The sequence below is a fragment of the Desmodus rotundus genome, chromosome 6, assembly GCF_022682495.2.
Source record: "Desmodus rotundus isolate HL8 chromosome 6, HLdesRot8A.1, whole genome shotgun sequence".
In the NCBI taxonomy this organism is placed as follows: Eukaryota; Metazoa; Chordata; class Mammalia; order Chiroptera; family Phyllostomidae; genus Desmodus; species Desmodus rotundus.
In genome coordinates, this window is record NC_071392.1 from 43,603,492 (window position 1) to 43,630,796 (window position 27,305).

General features: G+C 42.5%; 1 protein-coding gene across 1 annotated transcript in view; it reads left to right on the forward strand.

Moving 5' to 3' along the window:
• The window catches only part of MAGI2 (membrane associated guanylate kinase, WW and PDZ domain containing 2), a 1,366,741-nt gene that overhangs the window by 1,300,287 nt on the left and 39,149 nt on the right, over positions 1-27,305 (forward strand). Inside the window, 1 exon segment of the mRNA XM_053926810.1 lies at positions 8,874-9,012. Within this exon segment, the coding sequence (XP_053782785.1) occupies positions 8,874-9,012 (139 nt within the window).

Genomic DNA, 27,305 nt, shown 5'->3' on the forward strand with positions numbered 1-27,305 from the left:
GGCACCCAACCCAGACTGGAGGGATCATGGAGGGCTTCCCAGGTCATACCTGGGTTTCCTCCTAAGGGATGAGTAAGATTCAGCTATTTGAAGGGAGGAGTGCAGTTTCTAGACAAATGAGAATAGTATGTACGAAGACACAGAAAGAGACATGCTTTAAAAAGGTAGGAAGAAATCACCCAAAGAGCATACACAGAGCAGAGGAGGGGAGGCTTGAAGAATGCAACATCCACACCAATTAAAAGACCTCGAAGAGTAAGAAGATTTAGAAAGACGCAACCTAATAAGATTCTCTGTATGAGAAAAGTGTTGGTTAGTATTTGACAAGGAAAAAAGAAAGGTTTGGTGAGGAAGACACCAAATTGTAGTTTAGAGTTGACTTCCATAACTAAGCAAAGCATCATCTTTAAATTTGACATATATTTCCATGTTTTGATTTAGAGAGTTTTCAAAGTAAGAATGAAAAGTGAAGGTTCCTGAACAGAGTGCTCCCCCTGAATCTTCACCATAGCTGACCCCCTGGTTTGAATGACCAGCCAAGGCACCACCTCCACCACGGGGTAGGTGCTGAAGTCAAAGACTGACAATTTTTTGAGCTGTGACTAAATCTTTTCTAAAGGGTTAATTCACAAACAATAAAAACATGAAATAGAGTACGCCACCCACATCAAGTAAGAGCAGCCTCTAACGTCAAATGCCCCCTTTCCCCTCGCTTTCATGACGCTTCTCAGCAGGTATGTGCTCCGGCACAACCTTGGTTATGGGCTCTTCTGTAAATCCATGAGGACTATTTCACACTTCCAGTTTGATGAGGTTTCTTGAGAGATGTTGGGAAGTTTTCATTTGAAGTGATTACTATCTAGAATATAGTATAAAGAGTCTCAGACAGTTTCAACACATAAATTGAGGCAAATAAAATTCAGAGAATTTTGTTCTCAAAATATGCTTCAATTAACAATTGGGTTAGTTTTCTCTCTGTAAAAACCCTACAAGCTGATGGGCGCCAGTGCCTTGCTGAAGCAATTGTGCACCACCATGTAGAACAACCGCGGGGGGACACCGTCTAATCAATCACAAATCTCACGGAAGAAGTGGGAAGTTAACCAGAACACTCAGTGTAACCCCCGTAAAATATTTTTACTCTAAGAGTTACTAAATAATATCTTACAAAGGTTCATTGTGAAAACAGCCATTATATATCAAAGGTACCACCACCAAACTTGAAAATCGGGCAAGTCTTTGTCCTGTGCAGCCCAGTGTCCTATTGTCAGGGCACCCAATGATGGTGCCTGCCCAGGCAGCAGTGAAAACTCTAATTCTGGCATTTCTTTTACTAGCACTTTGTAATTTCATTCAGACTCAGCCTCCATGGCTGTTTCTCTCAACCCTTCAGCACGTGTCTCCCACAGCTTTTCCTGTCTCTAACAATTTTTGTAGGTCACCATTACTGAAACCTGATTTGGTCTCCTGTGAGTACTACTGAAATTGTTATGGTTTGGCTGGAAGAGTTTTAGGAAGTATTTCAAGAAAGGTTAAGGTATGCCGAGGTACACTTAAGCTGAACTTACTGTGCAGTGAGAACAAAGACTGCTATTGTTACTGAAAAGCAAACCTAACATTAATTTACTCAACAGTAATGAACTAAGAGCTGACTTGTCAGGAATTGTGACAGGTATAGATGACACAAAGACAATAGGTATGTTCTGTTGAGGCCTAAAGTCAGCAGGAGAAACCAGACTATAAGTGAAAAATTCTGATGGAGCTAACCTGTGACCTCAGACCATTAGCCACAAAAATGGCCCACAGCCAGGCTTTTCATAAAATAAGGAATGGAGATATCCATTGTTTATTGCATAAAACCCTAAGGAGTTCAATTTCTCACACTTAATTATAATCTGGGATCGTTTCAGTGGCATAACAATGTGAAAGAGGTTCTTAGGGGTGCAGCGGTAGTCTGAGGGCAATTAACTGACTGCACCCGGGGCAGCACATTTGCAGAGACGTCGGAGCAAGCCCTGGGCTTGACTCGGGGCTGAAGTAAATCCAGGATTAATCTAGTTCTTATAAAGATTTCATTGAGCCAAACCGAACACTTTCTTTATGACTTGGCTACAAAAATAGCATACAGGACAGAGTTTACATTTTTTCCCTCACAACTTGAACTATTAACCACTTAAGAAATATTGAAACTTTCACCTTTACTTCCCTTGGCCTTCCAATAAGAAGAAAAAAAGTCTTACCTGCAGAACCCCAAGCAAGTTCAAGGATTTGATCATAGTTTTGTAAAGGAAAGCTCTGCCATGATGTGGAATTGTGGAACTTGTTTGGCTGTGCCAGGCGGTCTTACCTCACTCACCTTGCCCCTGAGAGGTTATTAGTTACCCCAAGGGACCACAGGTAAAAATGTTTCTTCCATTAAAAAAAAAATGCCTGGAATTTACCTTAACTCCTTTGGTTAGCTTCTTAAATTTGACATCTTCTTGACCCACACAAAGCAACATATGTCCCTCACCTACGTCTATGTGATTTGGGTCTCTCTCTCTTTCTCCCCCTCCCCCTCCCACTCCCTTCCCCCTCCCCCCCACATCCCCCCCCCTCTCAATTCTAACTAGAACTTGATGTTCTAAAATTCTCAGAGAACAAGTGGAGATCTTTAAAGTTTCATTTCAGTAATGTAGCTCAGTTGAATATAGCTCCATGGTGGAGAGAAGATGGAATAAAAAAACTACATCTAAGTCACAACCCGTCTTTTTCACAATCCATGAAAAGAAAATTTCCATTGGTTTTACCAAATTAATTCCCCCAGTTGAGTCACATGTGATGTAGGAAAGCGACACCCTTCACCTGGCCGCCCCATGGCAGCTGCAGTGAAGTCAGACGAGGTAGGAAGGTAATGGGAAAACCTCTTCTCCCACCGACAGATCCTTCTCCTTATACATCAGGATACTAGGAGGATGCAAGGGAAAGGAATCCGTCCCAAATTTATTTTGGGAATTTCATTTACAATGAGTATTCAGAACACTGATATTGGAATGAAAATGAAAATCAAGCCTTTTTACAATATACACCATTTTCACAAGGAGAGACAGGAGTCTTAAGGCCTGTCCTGTGCTGAGTTTGTCACTATTGACACTAGGTCCAAATGAGTTGGCCCATTTTTTCAGTATGCCCAGAACACCTTGTGAAGCTCAGACTCTTTAACAGTGGCAGCATTTCCATCTCATTTCTTGACCATCACTGCCCCCCACCCAAAAATTATTTTTCTGAACTTAATAAGATCTTGAACTATTCCTAAACTCCCCTTGTTCCCAATGAGGCAGGAAATCAGCAACTACCTGCCCTGGCACCCTGTAATGGGGAAGAGGCTTGGGAGTGATTAAAAGTCTTAGAAAAGCAGCTAAGGACCCTCAATTCAACTAGCATCAGAGTTGTTCTCTTCTTCCTCTGAAGGGAGCCTTCATGGAAAGCTGAAATTATGGCCACCTGCCAAGGCAAGAGTTCAGCTCAGGCTCCTTGGAACTATAAAAATAACACCCCCAACTCCTTCCAGGGCCCCACCCCTGAAACTCCCACACAGGCAATGTCAGCCCAGCCCCTGTGCGTCTTTTGGACCCCACTGCTTCTCAGCCTCCCACATGGTATTCTAACCTACCAATCGCTCTGCCGTGCTAATATTTTCTCCCTTAATTCTCATGAGCTCTTAGTAGGGAAAAGGGAAGATAAACATACAAGAGAATGAAAACATCAAATTTCCTAAGTCTTGCCATAATAAAGTATGTGACCAGAGTGCAAATGATGTGACTATTTCTATCATATCATGAGATTCCTTTCACCCTCCACATGGTTCTTTTAGAAATCTCAGTCTTGAGACAGAAGTATCCTCAGGTGTGGTAGTTGTCAGGGTTTGATTTTTTGGTTGAAATTGCTTGTGACCCTTTGTCCTATGGTTCTCAATATGAGCCTTGTGGAAATGTTTCATTCGTTGGCAAATATGTATGGTGCAAGATACACAGTTAAATGTGTCCCAGTCCCTACCTCATTTACCCCATTATCTCCTTCCCCACAGCCTCCCAATTTCTCATTTTAATACCCAATGTGATAACCTCACAAATTCAGCTCCCTTCTTCAGTCTCCCACTTTCTCTCCAATTCACTCTTCCTACTGATGTCTCAGGGAAATTTCTTTTTTTAATATATTTTATTGATTATGCTACTACAGTTGTTCCATTTTTTCCCCTTTGCCCCTCTCTGCCTGGTACCTCCATTCCCTCCAGCAATCCCCTCCTTAGTTCATGTCCATAGGTCATGCATACAAGTTCTTTAGCTTCTCCTTTTCCTACACTATTCTTAAAATACCCCTGTCTATTTTGTACCTACCAATTATGCATCTCAATCCCTTCATTTTTTCCTGCATTCTCCCCCTTCCCTCTCCCAACTGATAACCCTCCAAATGAACTCCATCTCTATGATTCTGTTCCTGTTCTGCTTTGTTTGCGTAGTTTGTTTTTTAGATTCGGTTATTGATAGTTGTAAATTTGTTAGCATTTTAATGTTCATAGTTTTGATCTTCTTTTTTCTTAAACAAGTCCCTTTAACATTTCATGTAATAATGGCTTGGTGAGGATGAACTCCTTTAGCTTTACCTTGTCTGGAAAACACTTTATCCACCCTTCCATTCTAAATGGTAGCTTTGCTGTATAGAGTAATCTAGGTCATAGGTTCTTGCTTTTCATCACTTTGAATACTTCTTGTCAGTCCCTTCTTGCCTGCAAAGTTTCTTTTGAGAAATCAGCTGACAGTCTTATGGGAACTCTTCTGTAGGTAACTATCTGATTTTCTCTTGCTGCTTTTAAGATTCTCTCTTTATCTTTAACTTTGGAATTCCTATTGTGATGTGTCTTGGTATGGTCCTCTTTGGGTCCCACTTGTTTGGGACTCTCTGAGCTTCCTGGACTTGTATGTCTATTTTCTTTGCCAAATTAAGGGAGTTTCTTTTATTATTTTTTCAAGTAAGCTTTCGATTTCTTGCTTTTCCTCTTCTCCTTCTGGCATCCCTCTGATTTGGACATTGGTACATTTGGAGATGTCTCAGAGGTTCCTTATACTATTCTTGTTTTTCTGAATTACTGTTTCTTCTTGCTGTTCTGATTGAATGCTTATTTCTTCCTATATTCCAAATTGTTGATTTGAAAACCAGCTTCATCCTCTCCACTGTTGGTTCCCTGTAGATTTTTCTTTATTTCACTTAATGTAACCTTCACTTCTTTCTGGGTCTTTTTAATTTTGTTGCCATACTCAATGAGTTCTTGAGCATCCTGATCACCAGTATTTTGAGCTCTGCACCTGATAGCTTGCTTATCTCCTTTCTGTTTAGTTCTCTTTCTGGGGTTTTGTTCTGTTCTTTCATTTGGGCTTTATTTCTTTGTCTCCTCAATTTGGCAACCTCCCTGTGTTTGTTTCTGTGTATTAGGTAGAGCTTCTCTGATTTCCTGTCTTAGTAGCATGGCCTATTGTAGAAAAAGGCACGTGTAAATTGTGTGGGGCAGAGCCTTAGGTAATCACCGAGGTGGGGCAACCTGCTTCACCGCTTTGTGGTTTTATGTGGGGGAAGGGCTTGGAGAGGGGACAGTGCCACTGCCTGGCTTCTGGAGGTTTGCCCAGCACTCATCCTGTGCAACTGGTACCCTTCCAGCTCTTGTCCTGGCGCTGAATCCCAGAAGGGGTGGGTCTGCGTATGTTTTAAGTCCATGCAGGCCCTTTAAGTAGAGTCTCCTGAAAATTCAGCAGTTTCTTCTGCTTCTCCAAACCCCACTGGTTTTTACAGCCAGAAGTTATGGGGATTTGTCTTCCTACAACTGGAATCCTGGGCTCTGCGGTCTGGCCTGGGGCTGGGATTGCTTGCTCCCAAGGTATCTCTCTTGGTTTTTATCCACCACAGGTGAATGTCAGACCTCCCGTTCCTCCACCACCACCTCTCCACACCACGCTGCATCTCCATGTCTCCACCCCTCCTACCCACCTGGATGAATATGGCTTCTGTAAATCCTTGGTTGCTGACTTCCATACAGCTCAATTTTCTGATGGTTCTGGGTATTATTTATTTTGAGATCTAGTTCTAATTCTTTCTGTGGTTGTGTGAGGACGTGAAGCGTGTTTACCTACTCCTCCGTCTTGACCAGAAGTCCTCTCAGGGAGATTACTAAGCAGCACTTTGCTTCCCTGGTCAGGTTACTCGCTGTTTACAATTTTCAGTGCCTTGGTGTTGCCTTTAAAATAAAGTTCAAACTCCTGAGTGGCGGAATAAACTAACAGTTCTTTGCTGAATATACAATGTTCTTGAATCTCGGGGTCTTTGCATGGGCTGTTCTCTCTGCCTAGAATACTATTCCTTCTCCTTCATCTGGAAACTCCTACTGATATCCTCAACACTTTGTTGAAATGTCACCATTTCCAGGAAGCTCTCCCTGAATACCAGCCCCACCCATTCTGAGTTTCATATCCCTCTTTTCTGTTCCATTAGCACTTTTCTAATACCTCTGTCATACCAAAGATATATTGAATAGTAATTATCTTACCCACTTTCTCTTCAACTAGACTGAGGACTTGTATGTAGATAGAAACTATACCATTTATCACTATCTTTATCTTATCTCTCCAGTAGACTGTCTAGCACATAATAAGTACTCAGAAATTTTTTGATGAGCGAAAAGGCTCAAAATCTAGGAGGCAAGACAGAGAATTATAACTCTGTATGAGATATGAGAAATAGCAGTGTGTGGTGTCGTGATGATGATTGGACACTTCTGCTTTAGAAGAAGACAAGGCCTAGGAAGGTATCCCACAGAAGAAGATGCTTGGGCTGGCCTTGCACCAGGCCATGGGGGAGGACAAGGCAAAGGGAATGGTGGCATGTGGAAGGCCCTAACGGCCTGTTGGCATGATGCCTTTGGGAAGATGTCCTTTAGAAGAGTGACTGGTGACAATGAGAAGATATTAGTGGTAGGGTAATAGGAGATCATTGGAATAATCCAGTTAAAGACCTGAACTGAGCTAGTTAGCAATAGAATAAAATTTGAGAACAGAGACAGATGCAGAGAAGTTGAGGCAATAAGGAGCCCAGCATGACCCCCGGGTTTCTGGCTTGTGTGATTGGCAGTAATATGAACCAGCCTCAGGAATTAAGAAGAAAAATGGCTTTTGGAGAAAGATGGGAAGCCCAGTCTGCTGGTGTTGAGTTGGAGGTTGTTGGACACCAAGTGAAGATGTTTAGTAATCAATTGAATATGTGAGTCAAGTTCAGAAGAGAGTCTAGCTAAGAATGAAGACTCACTGCTGTAACTACACTGGAAGTTTTGTTTTGCTTCTATAATTTAATTCAGTGCCATGAGGTTTCAGTCACGGGTGGGGACTGCTAGGAGAAAGATAATTGGTCCCGTCTGCCTCTGGCTGGGATTTGTGGCCACTAGCAAGCTACTTGACTTTAGGCTGTGCCTATTGCCTTATTGGAAAGGAGATCAGAAAAAAAAATCTTGCAAACATTGGTCCTAAACCAAATTAATTTAGTCCTGTCTTTTGTGATTCTTCTGAGGAACGTGAAAGTCTTGCCATTGAGGCCAACCTCTTTCGTTGCCCCAAAACCACAGTTCCAAAGGACACTGAGCACTACACAAAGGGGGAAGTCCTCCCTTCCTTGTATCGGAACCCTTGTCCCTGGAGAATCACCTTCAAGTAAAGATGTTACTTCCTTGCTGCAACAAACATGCATTTGTTCTCCCCCGCTTTTGGGTGGAGTGGTCTTATTTTAGTGCCCTCTTGCCATTGTGATGGCAACGTTTTGTTCCTCTTCCTGCCCAGCCCTCAGGACCCACCTTGATAATGCTCTCCTATAAAGACTTGATTTGCAATCTGTCTGCATTGTGGAGTTTAGACTTAGAACTGCTTTGTTTAAGGGTCCAAATTAAAACAGCATTTTTGCAAAACAACTCATTGTGCTTTTCCAGGCTAATTTGTCTGAAGTGACTTGCACTGAAATGAAACATTTTAATTCAAAGTTTCCTGACAATTATGGCACTGTGGGAGTTACATGATGTGCTCTTGGTTGAACCTATTTTATTCCAAATATCTACTCACAAAGTCTTAGATGGGAATTGCTTATGGTACCCAGGCATTTATGACAAATCAAGAGGGACGGATATTTCACCAAATGGCCTTGGCAACCATGTATGCACTTGGCAAAGATTCAGCAAGGGCACTACTCATGTGTGGAGAATAGAGGATCTTATTTCTAAGTCAAAGGACTATGATAGAAAACTCATCCTCAAACTTGAATATCAACGAACCACTATTTAAAAAGAAGGCAATATCACAATAGCACCCAGGGAAATTTAAATGATGCATAATAAGAATTTGCAGAAAAGCCCAAAATCCATTTATTCCATCCAACCTGCTGAATTAGATGCTGCGCTGAGCCCAAAGCTGGCACTGTGTTTAATGAAAAGGCCTTAAAATATTTACTTCTTGTTTCAAAGCTCAGGTACCGGATTATTTTAAAGAGTGATATCAAACCTATTCCCTATTTTTTTTCTTAAATGCTAAATAGTTTACCCATAGTCCCTGCCATACAGGTTAAATATAAGTGGCATATCACCGCAACCTGTGTGGCCTGATATGCTAATTTCTATAAAGGTAAATTAAGTTTGGTGGTCAGATCCAGGATGTAGCCAGGAACTAGCTTCTTATAAGCAGCAGCAGGCTACAACCAAATCATTTAAATGTTCTCAGGAAACTGGTAATCTACGATCCTTATCTAATCTGTTGAAGATGCAACCCGAGTAGAACCATCTGTGGGTGACTTAATGTTTCTTTAATTAACAGGTAGGAGATCAAATCATTGAAATCAATGGGGAGAGCACGAGGGACATGACCCACGCCAGAGCAATAGAACTCATCAAGTCTGGAGGAAGAAGAGCCAGGCTGCTGCTGAAGCGCGGGACGGGGCAGGTCCCAGAGTATGGTGCGTTTCACGTTTTGATTCACCCTTTCTCTGCTTCTTCCATGTACTGTAAATGCCAATGCTTATTTATAAGACTACGTCAGTTCTCTGATGCTACCTAAATATATTTAGCTATCAATAGATATCTAGGCACATATGTGCACTTGAGCACAAGATATATATATGTGTAAGCTCTTTCTTTTGCTCCCTTAGTTAAGTAATGTTTAAAACAGCAAATATAGGACCTTTCGGGGCATCTCTGAGTGTGCTGGGAAATCCAGCCATCACTATGATATTAGAACTTTTGTAATTTGACCGATAGTCTTCTGTTCATTTGAGTCCACAGTAATTTATCAATTATTTTCTAAAATTGCTTGTGCATCACACTGTACCCATAGGACATATAATTGGGGACAAAGGACAGGCAAGCACAAATTTTCAGGGTGTGAAGATGAAAATGTAAGCTTTAGTTCATGCTGTGATTACATTTCCTTGGTATTTAGGGATGTTCAAAAAATTCATACTTATGTTGTGTATCTACATGTTTTTGAAGAAGGCTGTAAAGTGCATTTTAATTCATAGATTTCCTTCAAAAGCCTTTAATGGTGTTATTTCCCAGAAGTCTATTTAAGGCACCACTGACAGCATTACTAAGGAACTGCTGGGTGGTCATTACGTGACCTGAACTATCCTTTAATTAATCTTGAGAGTGACAGACAGACAGACCGGTATCAGTGAGGCGCAGAGCAGAAAATGCCCATCTGGATTAGGGAAATAGGAGCCAACTGCTGACCAGAGTAAGTAGTTCAAATCGTTGACCTAGATAAATTGACTCCTACTTTCATTCCTCCATCCCTCCCTTCCCCTCAAAAAAATATTCTAAATAGTACTTTCCCCTCTCAGATTATCTTTTTTTTGCCTGTTACCTAATAATCGACTCGCCTATTTAGCAGGACACTATACTCCTGAGTTGAGTTGAAGTATCTGAATTCAAAAGCCCTTAAATGCTTTGTTTCCAGGTCCTGGAACACACTCCAGAGCCTTTTAAAAGGGCTGGCAAACCCTCACTTTAAGAGTCAGAAAGGATTCAGAAGTTTTTGTAGGGCTGGCTCTGTGCCCAAGGAAATAATTCATCCCAATTTCTCACCGTTAATGTTTAGAGCTAATAAAATATTTTTAGATATTAATATTAGCAATCAGCACAGGTCTGATTCTGTTCAATGACACTGGCATTAATCCCTTAATGAAAGAATCTGAACACGCAGTAGAATGACTTTTTACACCCTAAAGGATGACGTAATTCAGCAATATCCAAATGACCTGTGAGATTCTATCACTTCTAAAAAATACCTCGTTTTAAAGGTATCTTTTACTCCATGGCAAGACCTGACTATTACCTATACCAAGGGATTTTTGTAGCATCAGTATTGTTCTTATTGTTCCAACTGGTTAAACTGGCTTTTAAAAAGTTAATCTGAGCAACATGGCTATCCTGAGCTTTCTTTTCTTTCATAGAAGCACTATTTGGTCCATACTTTGAGGGCCCACCATGCCAGCTGCCTGTCTGTAGTGGTCAGTTAGGACAGCACTACTAAGCAAGCTGTGGCATAAACTGAAATGCACAAGCATGAAGCTACCTCAAGGCATTTTTTGAACAAGTCAAAAATTCAAGATCATGTCAACATTATCCCATTAACTTTTACTATTATCCAAAAATATCTAATTAAGGTTAAATTCTAAAATTAACCAACACAGAGAGTTAAATATCTAGTCACACTGTTGAAGGACCAAAACTCTAGCAGTATTTCAGAATTTCATCTAAATATATTTGAAAATGTAACATTAAGTCATACTTGCTGGTAATATGAGAGCTTGTCAGCTACTTTTGATGTGAGATTGACATTGACTTTGACTGTAAAGTAACTTTAATGATTATGTCACAAAAGATCAAATTTAATAGAGAAGAGAAATTTCCTTTAAGGAAGTAAAGGAATAATCATAAACTTAGTAAACATCAGCTCTTCAGGAAACTCTTAAGCTGAAAGATGCATGGTTATGCATGAGAAGCCAAGAAGGTTACGGATCAGATCAGCATGTGAGGGAGGGGCTTCAGGGGCCCCCAAGACCAGTCCACACTCAGGTTGCTGGAAGGACTCCTGCAGCTCAGGGTATAGTTGCCCTCAGAACAAGATTCATTACAGTGATTTAGTAAGGATGCGCAGTGTGATCATAAGGGGCAGAAAACACAGTCAGACTCTGGAGGAATCCACGTGCACCCTTCCTTATTCCCTCTCTCCCTTTCTTTCTCCCTCTCCCTCTCTCTCTCCTTTCCCTTCTCCCCCTCTCCCATGAGGGGTCACCAGAGAGCACACTTCTCCCAGCAAGAAAAAAGCAACAACATATGTGTGATGTTGCTGCCCAGGGAAGTTCATCAGAGAACCTTGGGAACTCTGTGCCCAAGGTTCGTTGTACTGGGGGCTGATCACGCAGGCGCTCTCTGCCTAGCATGTACCAAAATCCCAGTCTCCCTAAGGAAAGCAGGTGTCCAGCATAAACCACATTGTTTGTATAAACAGCTGAGGCAGAGGGACACACACCCTTAACAATTAGGGAAAGGTTTCTATTCCTGTAGAGGACAGTTTGCCAGTCATTGCAACAGGTGCCAGCAGGAACCAACACGGCAGGCAGGTCTTCGTAAGGACAGCAGACACAGGCCTGCTGTGTGAATTCTTCCCTGCACCAGGAGCAAGCTGAAGAGGTAGCCCCGTTCATGGGCTACACAAGCGACCCAACATAAAAGGAGTGCCCACAGCTAAAGAACATCATAATTCTTCCAGCATCAGTTAAACAGACTATATCATGAAACAGAATTATTGTCCAGGATAAACTAGAGTGTATTTTAATAAAATTGGCAAGTGGCAGGGGAGGAGACAATATAAAATAACAGCAACAAGAACAAAAAAAAATATGCTCGAGTTTATCAGAAGGTATAACCAAAAATATAATTCACTTTGTCCAAATGCACCCTAGTCACCAGCAAACTGATTTGATTTTTCTGTCAACTGTAAGTTTAATCCTGTGTTTGGTTTCTTTCTTTGCCTTCTAAGATCCCAAACTTGACATAAAATCCATCCTTAAAAGATGGTTAAAGGAGGTTATCAGAATCCATAGGAGACATAACTTATTGGGGAACTGTTCAGACTTAACCCAGCCTAGAGAGCAAACTTTGAAAGCTAGGAGACTGAAAAACAACAGTCCACGGAAGGCTTTCCAGTGGTGTCTGCCATTCCCTCCTCCGATACCTACAGAATTCGGAACAGCTCTGAAGCAAGACCCTTATCTGGACTTCGGTCCACACCAAGGAAAAGCCATTTCAGTCAAGAGAAATACAAAACTCTCACACTGCGTTCCTAAGGCAATCTGTGACAGAGAGATAAGTGCAGGGACAATTGCAAAAAATGCCATGGGTAACCTGTCAGATTGTTGACTAAACAAAATCAGTGTGACTCCAAGTGAGCCGAGGAGAGAAATAAGTATGCTGCAAATATGCCATCAGTAATTACCGTAAGACTAATCGGCAGGTGACACCTCGGCCAGCTCAGAGGCATGAATCAACAAAGGCAGTGGTGAGAGCCGTGGTTGCACACTGCGGCTGCTGAGCAGGCGAGGGGAGTCGGGAAAGGATAAGGGCTTTGAAGGAGAAGTTGCTTTTACAGTGAAGTCCTTGAAAGAGAAGCTCAGGAGAGAGACACTTCAACTCTACTCTAGTCCTCAGGATAAGAATTTGTTGATTATAAACTCAACAGAGAGCATGAGTCCCCCCTCCCCTGACCCGCATCTCAATGACTGGCAGGAATAAGGAACCTTCACTCCTCCATACTGAGAGAAAAATCAAAAGGCGCCACATCAAAAGGAGTGCTCTCCTTACCACTGGGGGTTGCTATTTGAGTTACATCTAAAAAGGTTAAGAGAAAAGCAAGCATGCACCGTGGACCTAAAGCTGCAAAGGAATAAGTTACACAAATTAGCTCCCTGCCTTGAAATACGGGTGGCCTTCATTGGCATTCAGGGACTACAATGTGAACACTTACTTGGTTCATACACCGAGCCACAGAGCCAGGGTCAGGGGAAACGGGGGGGCTGCTGGGTGAAAAAAATGCTTTACACAAGCAGTGAGACCCATGCACACCTTCCCCTGGTAGTATTTGCTGTGCAAATCTGATCAAAATAAAGCAAAATAGTAATATGATTTCCAGTCTTGACTGGTGGTCTGGCCTGTTTATTCTCTTAAAAAGCAACGGGGCAGATCTTTATGGCCAGAATGATGGAGTCCGTGTGTAAATGGGGGTCTCTGGTGGTCGTGAGAGGCCAGGCAGGGTTATAAGGACAAAGAATTCTCACAAATCAACAGTCCGGCGACAACTAACGCCAAATGCACATGCAAAGGGAAAGAAAGAACCAGTGTGTGAGTTAGACTCTGCCTACACTTCCAAAGTTAATTGTGTCTATAATAGGCTTTAACTTGATTATAGGCTTTTGGTAAATGAAATTATTTACTTTTTATAAGTATAATAAAACTGCATTAAGTAAATAAAGATCTGACTGAGCCAGTGACTACCAGCTAAAGAACTGAATGGGCCAAACAGTTTAAAGATCTTCCTTTAGCCCTGGCTGGTGTGGGTCAGTGGACTGAGTGCCGGCCTGCAAACATAAAGGTCGCTGGTTCGATTCCCAGTCAGGACACATGCCTGGGTTGTGGGTCTGCACCCCAGTTGGGGACATGTGAGAGGCAATGCATCTATGTATCTCTCACAGATTGATCTTTCTCTCCCTCTCTTTCTCCTTCCCTTCCCCTCTCTCTAAAAAGTAAATAAGTTAAATCTTAGAAAAAAGATCTTCCTTTAATCAACAAATAAAAATGCTTTATGATGATCATATCAGAGCCCCAGATCAAGCAGTACTAGTCTCTCCTTACATGGAACTATGCAATGTTTATTTGTTTATTCTTCTTTAAGAATATACATTGCCAAATAAAATCATAAGCATTATAATCTTGTTTACAATTAGTTGTTCAACAAGTCTTCCCTCTGATCAGGGAAAAACTTCAGACAGAATACCCCTACCAAATATGCCATGTGAGCCAGAGCCTATAATTAATACCATTAACTGATATCATTACTATTTCCACAACTCAGCCAGGGTTTTCTGAGCACCTACAATGTGTGAAGCACTGCAGACACCACCAGTAGGGCAGTTCTGGCCCCTGTGAGCTGACAGTCGAAGAATAAGGTTTCATGTAGCAACTGATTCTAACAAATTGGTGACTGATTAAAGGGTCCCAACGGATCTGTTCTAATGAAAGACATTTAAATGAGGTTTATTAATTAATTAGGAAATTTAATAAGTACTTCTAGAATGTTAAGAATCCTTGAAAAGTACTTGGCTTCATTGGTTTGTTAAGCATTTCCTTTGTAATATTCATACTAATACCTTCCACTTTTTCTGAAGAAAGAACTTGCTGAGTACAGGTAAAGGTGTACTTAGAACTTGTCTGAATTATTCCAAATTCCAGGTTAGTGAGCCTAAACTTTATCCAGCAAACTTGTTCACCATTGCTCTGCCCCTCCTGTGGCTACTGCCTGAGGGGGCCTGAAGCGCTGTGACCTCAGTCCCCGAGGCTTTCAGGGAGGGGCTCCTGTGCCCCAGACACAAGGCAAGGGCAGGGTCTCCACTGCCTCAGCCTCTCCCTCAGAGATGGGTTGTGGGAGCTTTAAGTGGCTCCATAGCCTCTGCACTAATTCACCTGCATTTTAATGGGGCAAAAGGCAGCTTGAATAATAAATTCTGAAATTTAATTTCAGCTTCTGACATTCATGGTTGAGTGTATCTTCCTTTTCCCTGACAGGCTCCACAGATCACTCCAGTACACACTACTGAGTCAAAGGCAGGGAAGGGACAGGCTGCCAGGCAGAACTCCAGTCTTGCCGGCTAAAGGGCTTGGACGGAGCTCTGCAGCGCTCAGGCAACCCCGGATAGTCTGCAACCAGGAAACATCCAGCAGGCTCCTGTTTCATGGAGGTGGTCGGTGCTTCCTTAACAAACACACCACTCTGAAATTCCTTTCTCCACGCTCAACCAAAACCTCGTGTAGTGTTTTAAGTGTTTGTAGGATGAGGATGAAATTCCAGTTCTTCACATGGTTTATGTGGAAACTGGGCCATAAAGATATTTCATCTTTTTGGATAATCTTACATGATTTCTGACACACATTTCTCTTAAAGGATATATGAAGTGACCCCTTCCCCAAGTCCTCACTTTTTAGGTATTTTAGACTCTGATAAAATATGTTAGTCCACATAACAACCAAGAAACCTACCAAGAAGACCCCATTTGACTCTTGAGTTCCAACCTCCTTCAGATCCCAAACACTTAAGCGGCTGGAGGACATACACAAGGAAGAGATATCTTTCCCAAACCCCTCAGAGCAGCGCTCCCACGTGCATCTTGGAAAACCTAAATATTCTAGTCCTTCAGTAACTCACCCTGGAGAGCCATATTTTAGGCTCTGATAAGAACATTCCCTTTCTTCCCCAAACACGAAAGCTAAGTTGTCCCACAAGAGGGCTGCTTCCACAAAAGTCAGGGGAGAGGGCAGATTTCTCAGAGGAACACTGCTGACTACTGTAAGAACCCTGGAACACAGAAGTCATGAATTCAAGAAAATATTTCTTACATGGTAGGAGGAGTGGAGAGTGGAGATCAAGGGTCAAGGTTAAGAGACAAGAAACCACGATGCATCGTGGTTTTAAAGATACAAACACACATTCACACACAGTTGAGCTGATTCAGCCCAGGACTCTATATTTTTGAAGTGTTGTTCCAGGGAAATCTGTGCCCGGGAGAGGGTAGGATTTATCTCTTCCAGCTCTGTTGTGAAAGCCAGGCCCACAGAGGTATTTACTTCTCTCTGCCCACATTAGGCCTCATCGGCCTCCCACCATTTGAGAACACCTAACCCCTCATCCTGGCTCTTCCTTTGCCCATCCAGTCTGAATAGCTCTCCAAACATGCACCCATTCAAACTTGTTTTTTAAGGAAACTAGATTTTTCCCCCATTATCTTCCCATTTTCCATTTCAGGTGTTTTTGACAATCAGAACTCAGCTCCCACTCCACTCATTAAGGGGAGTCTGACCCTGTTGTTCATAGCATGAGACTGTCCATTCAAGATGAGCTTCTGAGCCCCCAGCTAGGCCCCTCTGAAGCTGGTGCTGAATGCCAAAACCATTCCCCACTCTCTGATTTTCTCTTGTCTCAAAGTAGAGATGATACAGAAAAGGTTTTGATGCTTAACAAGGAGTTTGCCAACAAAACCTTGCTCTCCAGTTGCTCAAAGTGGCATCTAGTACCTTAGGCCAAACCTTAGGTAGACCCAGCCCACTGCCGTGACCAGCAAACATCAAGTCTCCGAGCCCCGCTCAGATGCCCATGCCTACTCCCCTATCCTTGTATCCCTTAGCCAAACAACTCACCAACTTTTTTTTAATCCTCACCTGAGGATATGTTTTTATTGGTTTTAAAGAGAGAGAGAGAAAGGGAGAGAGAGAGAGAGAGAAACATTGATCACCCCAACCAGGGATCGAACCTGCAACATTTTGGTGTACAAGATGACACGCCAACCGAGCAAGCCACCCAGCTAGGGCACCAGCTTTAATTTTTAAACTAAAGTACTCTGCACCGCTCATTTCTGATGGAAGAAACATGGAACCCATAAGGCCACCTTTATGTTATTCCTGACCTATGCCTGCAGTCTTGCTCACAGATAAGATTGCCCTGATAACCTGTTCTGATGAAGGCCGCCCAGTACTTCTTTTTAACTGAACTCCCCAGTCAGAACCGAAGGTAAAATTACACAATACCTTACTCCAGGCTTGAATTATGTGCTCTAATTGTAGCAAAATCTCTAACCTTTGAGAACCACACATTCTCCAGTGTGCTGTTTGGGCTCAAATATTTTTTAATAGAACAGGAAACATACACATAGCCTGAACTAAAAAGCTTTTAAGTATAATGTGGCTCGACATTTGCTCACAAAATAACCTTTTATACTTCTGTAGAAAGGTCTCTGGTCTTTTCAGCGTGCAGTATACAACAGATTGTGACCCGGGCCTCTTCAGGACCCTGGATTTTAGGGCTGGACATACACACTCATAAAGTGTGCATTAAAGATGCCTCGCACAGTATGCAACTCCCCGTTTTTCACATTTCACAGTAATTTCTACCCCAGCCTGCAATTTATGTCCACCGTGTTCTGGGCCCTTTTATTTGACTTTGTGGCCGTGAAGTTTCTTAGCACATGTATCTTCCAAGCCTAATGAAGGCCCCATTTAAAACCAGATGAGAGCCTTTCTGTGTGACACTAAAACAGCCCGATCGTTTCTGCACAAAATTGCTTGCATCTTGGCGAGGCTGAATGGTAAATTCAACTAATAAATCCTGAAATGTAATTTCTACCTCTGATATTCATTGTAAAGTATTCGTTTCCTTACCATAGAGGGTTTTCTTTCCATTTAAGCTCTCCATGTTAGTTCTCACCCTATGGGCCCCTTCCCTCAGACACTCCATGCTATGAGAATACCCTGTAGCATAATCAGAAGTTTGTGGGAATACTATTCCATTCTACACACTGAAGCCATGTATACACAGCACCACGTGGGGAGCAAGTTAGGCATTTAGATAGAACTATCATCAGTATACATGTCAAAAAGGGGATCAGGCCTCCAAATGTCTGAGCTGCATGGGTTAAGTTCTCCTGAATCACCCTAACTTCACATCTCCTTCACCTCACACCCTGCAGAGCTGAGAAACACCGTAGTAGGCATCGAGGGAGCAGTAATTGCATCTCCTAGGCATCTGTCTCTTGGAGGTTACTGACTTAGGTATTCTGCAGTCTTGGGTACCCATCCTTGTGTAGGTAAGGAGTGATAGCCCATGGGCTGAGATGGATACACAGGAACAGCCGCTAAGGGGCAGGTTTCAGAGCACAGTCCTCAGGCAGGTGAGTATAGCCAAGCACACCAGGCAAGACATTGCTGCATTTTTTTCAGCTTTATTTTTTCCAGAAAACAATTACAGCCAGCAAGTCAACTGTGAACTTTGAATATAAATAAGCAAATTGTCAGAGGTGAGGGGAACTATAAGAACTTATGAGATTATTAGAGAAAACATAATATAAACATGAGCACAACATGTCCTCAGCTTGAGAATTTTTCAAAATTCGGAAGTCATTACTGTGACTGAATCTCAAATGACAGCTGCTATCACTGAAATATCTCATCATTATGAAAAAAATCTGCAAAAATTTGATAGTACCATTTCAATATTTTTTAACATTTATGCCTCCTTAAAAGCACCTCAGGATGCCCTCGATATTTTGAGAAAAATCTACTTTTGGAATACACATGTAGCTCAGTCTCTCACTAATTTCACTTGCTGCATGCTTGATACGATTAGCTTTACTTAAAGTCTATATTCTTACTGCCTAGATAATTTTTATTCAGCTACTCTAAACATACTAAGCAATCTTGATTCTAACAGTAATAATATATCTTTGTCACTGGTTCTGTTAATTCTAATGATTGGTCCTAGGCTGTTCCTCCCCTTCCTTTAGGAATGGTACCTTCCAGTCTCTCCATGTGCATGAAAAGTGACAAGCATGGGTCCCCATATTTCTACTTATTGGGCCACCCTAAAGACACGGTTTGTAAAATCTGCATGAATATTATCTTTCTCTAATGAGCTTTGGTTTTTGTATATGTTTTTAACGGTTGTATAATGCTCTCTTTCATAGTAGCTTGTCTAATTACTGCTAGAGCTTTTGAAAATAGTTATAGCTGAGACCATGTAAGGGTAGGATTGGGGGGTTCACGAATGGCCCCAGCCGGAGGGAAGGCTGGAGACAGCAGACGCCACACTAGCCGAGTTCTGCCCCACACACTTCAAATGAGTCCTCCACGAGCCTCAGTGCAAATGACTACACTTATTTACCCTCAGCCCAAGTTTAGACAGCAATAACTCAGGCCACCGTTTGGGCACCAGAGGAAAGAGAGCCACAGTCACCAGACATTCTGGCCCTGGAACTCTGTACTCCACCTGGCATCCCAGTGTTTATTCCCTAGCCTGCTTTGTGGCACTTAGCCGCTCAGGACTGCACCTCCTCACTGCTCCTCCCCTGTGCTCATTGATACCTTAAGTTTAAGAGAAAAAAAAACAAAAAACAAACAATGTGACTTCTTTGAAAGTAGTCGTCATTTTATATCTGAACAGTATTCACCACCATTTCAAAATGACATTCTCAAGTGTTGCTATATTGTAGCCTAAAATTTGGTTAAAAATTCTTAAGGAAAAAAGTATCCTATATATAACTAAAGCAGAAAATAGATGACAGCCTTGCAAATATGGTTCAAGCAACTTTTCATCCCTCAAACACATCCCTAGGGAGGCCGCCGTTTCCACTGTCGAACCCTGCAGTGGGCATGAGGCTGCTGGCGCAGTTTAGCAGGACTGGGATTTTGACATGTCAGCCTGACTTTTTACCAGAAACTGATACTCATGCCCAATCCCCACGGTTCACCGTGGAAGCTTGCATCAGACTGACACATTTCCCAGTTCTGGTTTAACTCTCCCCCACTCACACTGTCACAGCCATAGATAAACGTCTCTCCACCACAGTCTTCTAGTTGGCTCTGAATGTTTCTGAAATGTATTTCCCCATTGTTAATGACTCTGCTTACTGTCATTAAATTTAACATAAAAGACAACATTATTCACTAAGTAAATCATCCAATTGGTCTAACTGCTGAATATTTCCCCATCAAATAGTTTTGTGTTGAGATATATATCTCTACATACACACACGTACCATTGCAATCATCGCTTGAAGATGTCTGCAGAAACAGAAGCTTTGTTTTTTCAGATTTTATTTATTTTTAGGGAGAGGGGAAGGGAGAGAAAGAGGGAGAGAAACAGTGATCGGTTGCCTCTCACACATGCCCCAACCTGGGACCGTGCCTGCAATCCAGGCATGTGCCCTGACCAGGAATCGAACCGGCAACGTTTTGCTTTGCCAGTTGATGCCCAACCAACTGAGCCACACCAGTCAGGGCAACAAAACAGAAACATTAAATGTGGCATTTATCTAAAGTGTCTATCTCTCAAGGAGAAGTTATTGATCAGGGAAAACCTAAATTAGGGAGTAAAGGAGAAAGCTGCAATGTACTGGAAAAGGAATAAAGCCATGGATAATTATTAGGGAAATATAGTCCAGAGATCATGGTTTAAGGAGTTAATAGAATTGTTTCTGACAAAAGAAAGGCAAATGCTTGCCACATAATTTATCTCAATTTGTCTGGGATCCTTGGAGGTGAGGGGACCTGAATCAATCAATTCATTGGAGTCACTAGCTTGAAAAGTGGGGAGGGGCATTCTTTGTGATCTCAGTTCAGTTCCACAAATACCTATGGGACTCCTTGCTTGGAGCTAGGGATGTAAAGATGAATAAGAGAGTCTCTGCTCATATGTACTCACAAACTAGTAGGGGTAACAGAACATCAGGCAATGGAACAAGTATGAATAGTATTTGCAAGGAGTGATACAAGCCCGAAGAGCCCAGTATACTACATCTACATAAGGAGTTGTCTTAGATACTACCCCACCCAAGAGGTGACAGGGGCAGGAGGTAAGGCAGCTCTAATACAGGCTAAAAGGGAGAGGGGGATGAGATGAGAGAACATTAAAGCAGGGCTCTGTGGGAAAGGGCCTCCTATGCCAAGCAAAGGAATTCAAATTTTATATCATTAGATGCCATCAAAAATTGTTTAAGTGGGAGGGTGAAACTCATTGGAAATATACCTTGATAGTATTTAAGATGGATTTTATAGGAAACTGGAGGCAGTTAACACGTTATTGTAAAAGTGGAAGAGACTGATGGGAGGACTGGAATTAAGGAAGTGGTGGTGGAAATGGATTTGGAAATGTTGCAGACATTTCATTGATGGAAGTAACAAAACCGGGTGACTAATGAATAGGAAGGAAAGAATCAGAGGAGGCTTGTGACCCAGGGCTGGGTGGAAGATGATGCCACACAGGTGAGGGAGCAAGTTTAGGAGGAAAGATAATGAGGTCAGTTTGGGACTGGAGTCTGAGGCATTAAGGACCCGTACGTGAAGCAGCGCACACCAGGCCCTGGGTAAGGTGATCAAGGGCTGGAGCCAGAGCATCGGAGAGTCCTGGAGAGAACAGCCAGAGCTGTGAGTGGGATGAGGCCTCCCAGAGAGAACCCACTATGTACAGAGAGAGGAAAGTCCTCAGGACATGATGGCACATGGGCGACAACTAAGAGACGTTGGTGAAGGTCAGGAGAGGGCAGTCCTGGAGGCAGAAGAGAGCCAGGAGAGAAAGATGTGAAAGTCAGAGAGAGGGCTTCGGAGGCTATGGGAGAATGACCCATTTTCTGGAGAAAAAGTGGTTGCTCTGCCCTGAAGTGGGCTGGGGAGAGGATTAGGACAGGAGGACTGAGAGCAGAGGGGCAGGGACGGAACCACAGTGGGCCTGGTTTTGCAGACTGCCTGGCCTGTAGCACTCAATAATGGTAGCTCTTATTGTGAAGGGTGGGAAGTGGCCTCCTGCTGCTACTCCCCGCAGACCTCGCCACATGCTGCCCCACAGTGTGGGCCCCACTGAGAATCCACCCAGTGAGACCTCCCACACCGGAAGCTCCTACACAGATACAGCCATGAGTTAAGGCCTGGAGTTTTGAGAAGACAGGAATGGACAGGGTGCAAAGATGAATGATGACATTTCTATCTGAAAGGAGCTCTGTGTATAGGGAATGTTTAAGGAAAACAGGGTGCTCATTGTTCATTAAAAAAAAAAATACTCTTTGACTACACTCTTCTTAAATCATTCTCAAATGTGGTGCCTTGCTGGAGAGATGTAAAAAGTATTCAGAAAATGAATGTGCTCTGCTTAACTTCCCTTTTCTCCTGACATATTCACCCTTTGAAATCTGGATTCTATCATCAGGGCTCCTGTGAAAATACCCTCTCAGTGCTCACCAATCTCACCATAGCAACAGAATCCAATGACCGACCTGATCCTGCAATTCCTTGGGACCCCCTGAATAGCTAACACTATTCGTCAGAGTGCTCACTGGCTTTTCTGCTGCCTTTCTGAACACTCTTCCAAGGTCACCTCCAGCTGTCTTCTTCTTCAACACCCCTCCCCACCTTCCCCTCAGGATGTTATCTGCTCTCACGGTTTCACCTGTCAACACTGTGCAGATGACTCTTATGTCTGTTTGCCATCTCTGACTGCACTGCACAACTGCACCCCAAGACTTCCAGCTGCCTGTAGACATTTCTTCCCAGATACCTCACATTTATGTATATTCAAAGTTGGATTCATGATCATTCTTCCTAAAATTCTCCTCCTCTTGAATCACCTATTAATTATTAAGGGACCATCGACTCTCTTCATTGCCCAGATCAAAACCATCTTGACTGTCTTCCTCACTGATACATACTCACATACAACCAGTTCCCAAGTTTTAGGGATTTTACTCCTTCCATTTCTCACAATGGCCCTCTCCTCCATTTCTACTAAACTACAGTGTAGGCCAGTTCCACAGGATTAAAGAACCTTCTACCTGTTCTCCCTTCTGCTATGGCCAATCTTCCCTGCTCCTGATGCCAGAGCAATCAATTGCCCTGAAGGACTGCCACACTCACAGACCTTTTACACACATGAATAACACCAACATAGTTTAAATGAGTCCCCAAATCCATCTCTGATTTGGCCCCATCCAAACCAGTTTTATCTCCTATCTCCCGCAATATCCTATTACAAATATGCTCCAGCCAGCTGGAATGCTTGCCATTGTCCCATCTTCTCAACCCCATGTTGGACACATGCTGAGCCGCTGGCTTGGAAAGCCCTTTTCCCAAATCATGTCCTCCTTCAAAAACCAAATCAAAGGCTGCCTCCTCCATGAATCCTTCCCCAAGCCCACCAATCAGGAGTGAGCACCCAGTTCCCTGTAGTCCAATCAGCCTTTATACATCCCCCACCTCACGGCCCTCATGCCCTCACTCTCTGCTTTGCAACATAATTATCAATGTCCACATACTTCCTCCCCTTTTAGGAATTTAAATACAGGTTATTACCCTAGGTTCTCAATATAGTACTTTGCAGAGAGAGTGAATAAGTGAATGAATGAGTGAATGAATGAATGAATGAATGGAATGAACAGAAGTCTTGTAGTATCACAGGGTCATCATTCTGACGGCAAATTTCCACTGACCCTCTCAACCTAACCCAGAAGTAGGCCTTTGGGGGTTATTTTTAAAATAAATTTCTGCCTATCTGTGTTTTTATTTAAATTATAATGTATCTCTTCCTGTCAAGAGTTGAGTGGAAAAAAACTGGCTAATTGAATGTTCCAAGTAATTGCTTCCGATCAATCAAAGTTTTATTGCTTCTATAAAATGTTTTCACTCAAATTGTAGTTATGACCTACGTTGCCAGCACAAGATATAGTTTAACATCCCAGAGCTGCACCTTCGCTATAAAAAGGCCATGTATAACAGTGTCCTGGAGACCAGTCCCCCCACAACTGTGCAACAAGAGCCAACTGTCCTAGTCAGAGTGTCAGCCTGCCCTCCTGTTGTGGAAGAGGGGCTACCATGAGAAACTCTCCAAGCTTCATTCTAGCTTCCTGGGTTTATACCAAGTTCTACCAAATTTATGTATTATATGATCATATGTCATCCACTGTTTGATGCTGTGGGGTCTATAGGAAAAAAAATGTGCATCTGTCCCTCCCCTCAAGGAGCTCTCCATCCCATTAAACAGCTGAAAATACTCACTTTGAACAAATACAAGACAATAGAAGCATGAAAAATAAAGGAGTTTGAGACAAGAGGGGGAAACAATGGTCAGAAGAGTCAGACAGGGCTTCTTGGAGAAAGCCGGTCCTGAAATAACCCCTTGAGAGACCAGCAGTTTGGAGTAAGCAGAGAGGAGGACAGAGGCACTACAATTCAAAGTGAAAATAGGATATTGTGGGAGATAATTTTGATGTTAAGAAGTGAATGGCATGACTAAAGCATAGGGTTCCTACAAAAAGCAGAGGCAGGAGAATCATAAGACATTTGAATGCTTGGAAGAGGCAGGTATCTAGAAACCAAAAGCAATGAGGAGACACAGAAGATTCTTGAGGATCACACTGGCCAAGAAGTGTTTTAGGGGTGGTGGAAAACATCATTCAATCCTGACAGCCCATTAGAATCACCTGGAGAAGTTGTGTTTAAAAAAATACACAAAGAGGCTCCTCTCCATATCAATTAACTAAATGTGATCAGAATGGTGGGGTGGGGGTTGGGCGTGAGGGGTGGTGCTGGCATAGGTAAACTGCTTTTATTTTTTTTTTAACCATGCTCCAGTTCAATGTAATGAGCAGCCAGAGCTGAGAATCCCTGGTAGATCAGATATGGTGGTAGGTAGATCAGATAAAGAGGCCACTATAATAACCTAGGATAGGCAGGGACGGAGAAATCAGGTGTTGAAACAATAAAAGTGGAACACAGGAGAGTTACAATACTAGAGTCTCGAAAGAAGAATCAATAAGACTTAGTGACTTAAGAATTAGTCACCAGGGGAATGAGAATTAGGGAAGACTCAGAAATTATCCCCAGGTAAGATCCTGAGTACTTAGGAAGATGGCAGAGCCATTGGCAGGAAAAAGAACAGGAAAATTCAGAAATGAGGCTGTTAATGATCTGGGTGACCTTTCAAGAGTTACTTAATTTCTCAGGGTTTTGGTTTTCTTGTCTGTAAAATGATAGGGTTTGGTTATATGATGTCTTAATTCCTTTCAAGTACAGTCATACTTCGGTACTTGTTGGCTTCAAAACTTGTCAGACCCTGCGAGTGTTTCACCACTCACTCCGTGCTTAATTTGGACTCGCTGCACTTGCTAGAACTTGTATGAGTCACAACACTGCCCCACAAGAGGAAATGCTTCATCTTTTGGTACTTGTCACAAGTTCCGGAACAAATTAACCATGTGTACTGAGGTACCACTGTACTGGAATTGAAAGTGATGTAAGTGAACTAATGTGCAGCTAAAAAGCCATTAGGAATTTTAAGATGTGTGGACGTTCAAACAGTGGTTCATAACAAGCTACTGCCTCAGAGTCGTGCGTCCTCAGCAGATAAAGCCGAAAGGGTATGAAAAACTGGGGTGAGAGGAAAACCAGAAAAGGAAAGTGAGAATACAGAACTTTGCTCATTGCCTGCTCCAGGCTCTGCGTCACCTCCTTGTCATTCTGACAGTGACAGGCCACTGTCCTTCATATTTCCAACTTTAATGTGCGGGCACAATCATTCTTTCTGTGACTACTTGGAGTTGCTCTCATATACTAGGATTTTCTGGAGAAAGGCTATTGTTAACATAGTGCCTTCAAATAAATGAATTGGGTCATTTTGTAATTTATTATGAAAATTAACTAACAGAGAAAGCAAGTAGCAGGAAATCATAATGTCCCTTTTTAATTTAATTTCTCTCTCTCCCTTTTTTTTTCCACATAAAATGCCAGAGGGAGAAAAATTATCTTTTTCAAGTGAAATGCGCCTACTCAGTTAGCCCTTTTCCATTATACCCAGCAATAGCTTATCACCCCTGGGCACACAGCAATCAATAGCTTGTTTTCAAAGTGAAGTATCAGGCAATGCCCAGGTTAAAAAAAAAAAATTCACTGCTTATTCAGCAGGTAAGTGAAATGTTGATTGCCTTTTGTTGTCAAACACAGTGTGACTGTGTCCCAGTCCTCCTACACCAAAAGCCCTGGGACACCTAAAAGCTCTCTAGAAACCCCCGGTTGTTGTAGCTGGGTCACAGAGATATACAAATGGCCACCAAGCATATGGTAAGACACTCAACATCACTCACTCATTATCAGGGAAATGCAAATCAAAACCATAATGAGATATCACCTCACACCTGTTAGATGGCCACTATCTAAAAAAAAGGAGGATTGGTATGGGCAAAGATGGTAATGAAATTCAAACCCTGCACTGTTGGTGGGAATATGAAATGATGCAGCCACTGTCAAAAACAGTGCAGAGATTACTCAAAAAAAGTAAAAATGGGACTGCCTTACGATTCAGCAATCTCGCTTCTGGGTATACATCCAAAAGAACTGAAAACAGAATTTGAAATAGATATTTGCACATCCGTGTTTATTGCAGCATTTATACACAGTAGCCAAGAAGTGAAAGCAACCTAAATGCCCATTGCAGGATAAGTAGATAAAGAAAATACAGAATAGACATACAGTGGAGTATTATTCAGACATTTAAAAGAAAGAAAGCCTGTCACGTGCTACAACATAAATAAACCTGGAAGACACTACACTAAGTGAAATGAGGCAGACACAAGGAGACAGACACTGCATGACTCCAGCTGTATGAGGAATCTAAAGTGACCAAGTCTGAGAAGCAGAAAGTCGAATGCCCCTTAGCAGGGGTTGGGAGCAACAGAAAAAGAAGAGTTGTTCCAGGGCGCAGGGTTTCAGTTTGGCAAGATGAAAAAGGCCTCGAGATCTACTGCACAACTATTGTTCCAATACTATCGGTGCTGTACTGTACACTTTAAATGGTTAACATGGAAAATTTTATGCATTTTATACAAAAAAAAAGGTAATGCCACACTGGTGCTCTTATGAGAACCAGCAGCTCTAAGGAAGGCTTCAGAATTAAAAGCACAGAGGACTTCTCAGCTCCTGAGCTTTATTTTGTCAGTGGAGCTGATGTTCGGCAGACCTCAGGGCCAGTAGATAAGAGGTGATGAGCTTGGGAAAGGAGCTTCTGTCAGGGAGAGGCAATCATTATGATAAGACTGGCATTAGCATCAGTTCTCTCTTATCACCAAGGTTTTGATTCCTGGTTGCTGCTCTTTAGGTTCTTGCCTTTGTTTGGTTGATTGCAGAAGGAGGACTTGGCAGTCCAGTTCCACCAGGGCCAGCAAGGAACTAGGGCAGCATCTGTAGAAAAGGAAATTCCCGAGTCTGGTGCTGTTTCCCTGGCTTATATACTGATTTTCCTTTGTATCCTACCTCTCTCAGAAAGGCTTCCTTGAGGCAGTAGCTCAGGTTCAGTGGGGAGGAGAAATGTCAATTGTCCAGCCAGCGGAGCTAAGAAGGAGCTTGCGGAACACAATCCTAATTCCCCGGCCAGAAGTGCACTGACAAGGGAAAA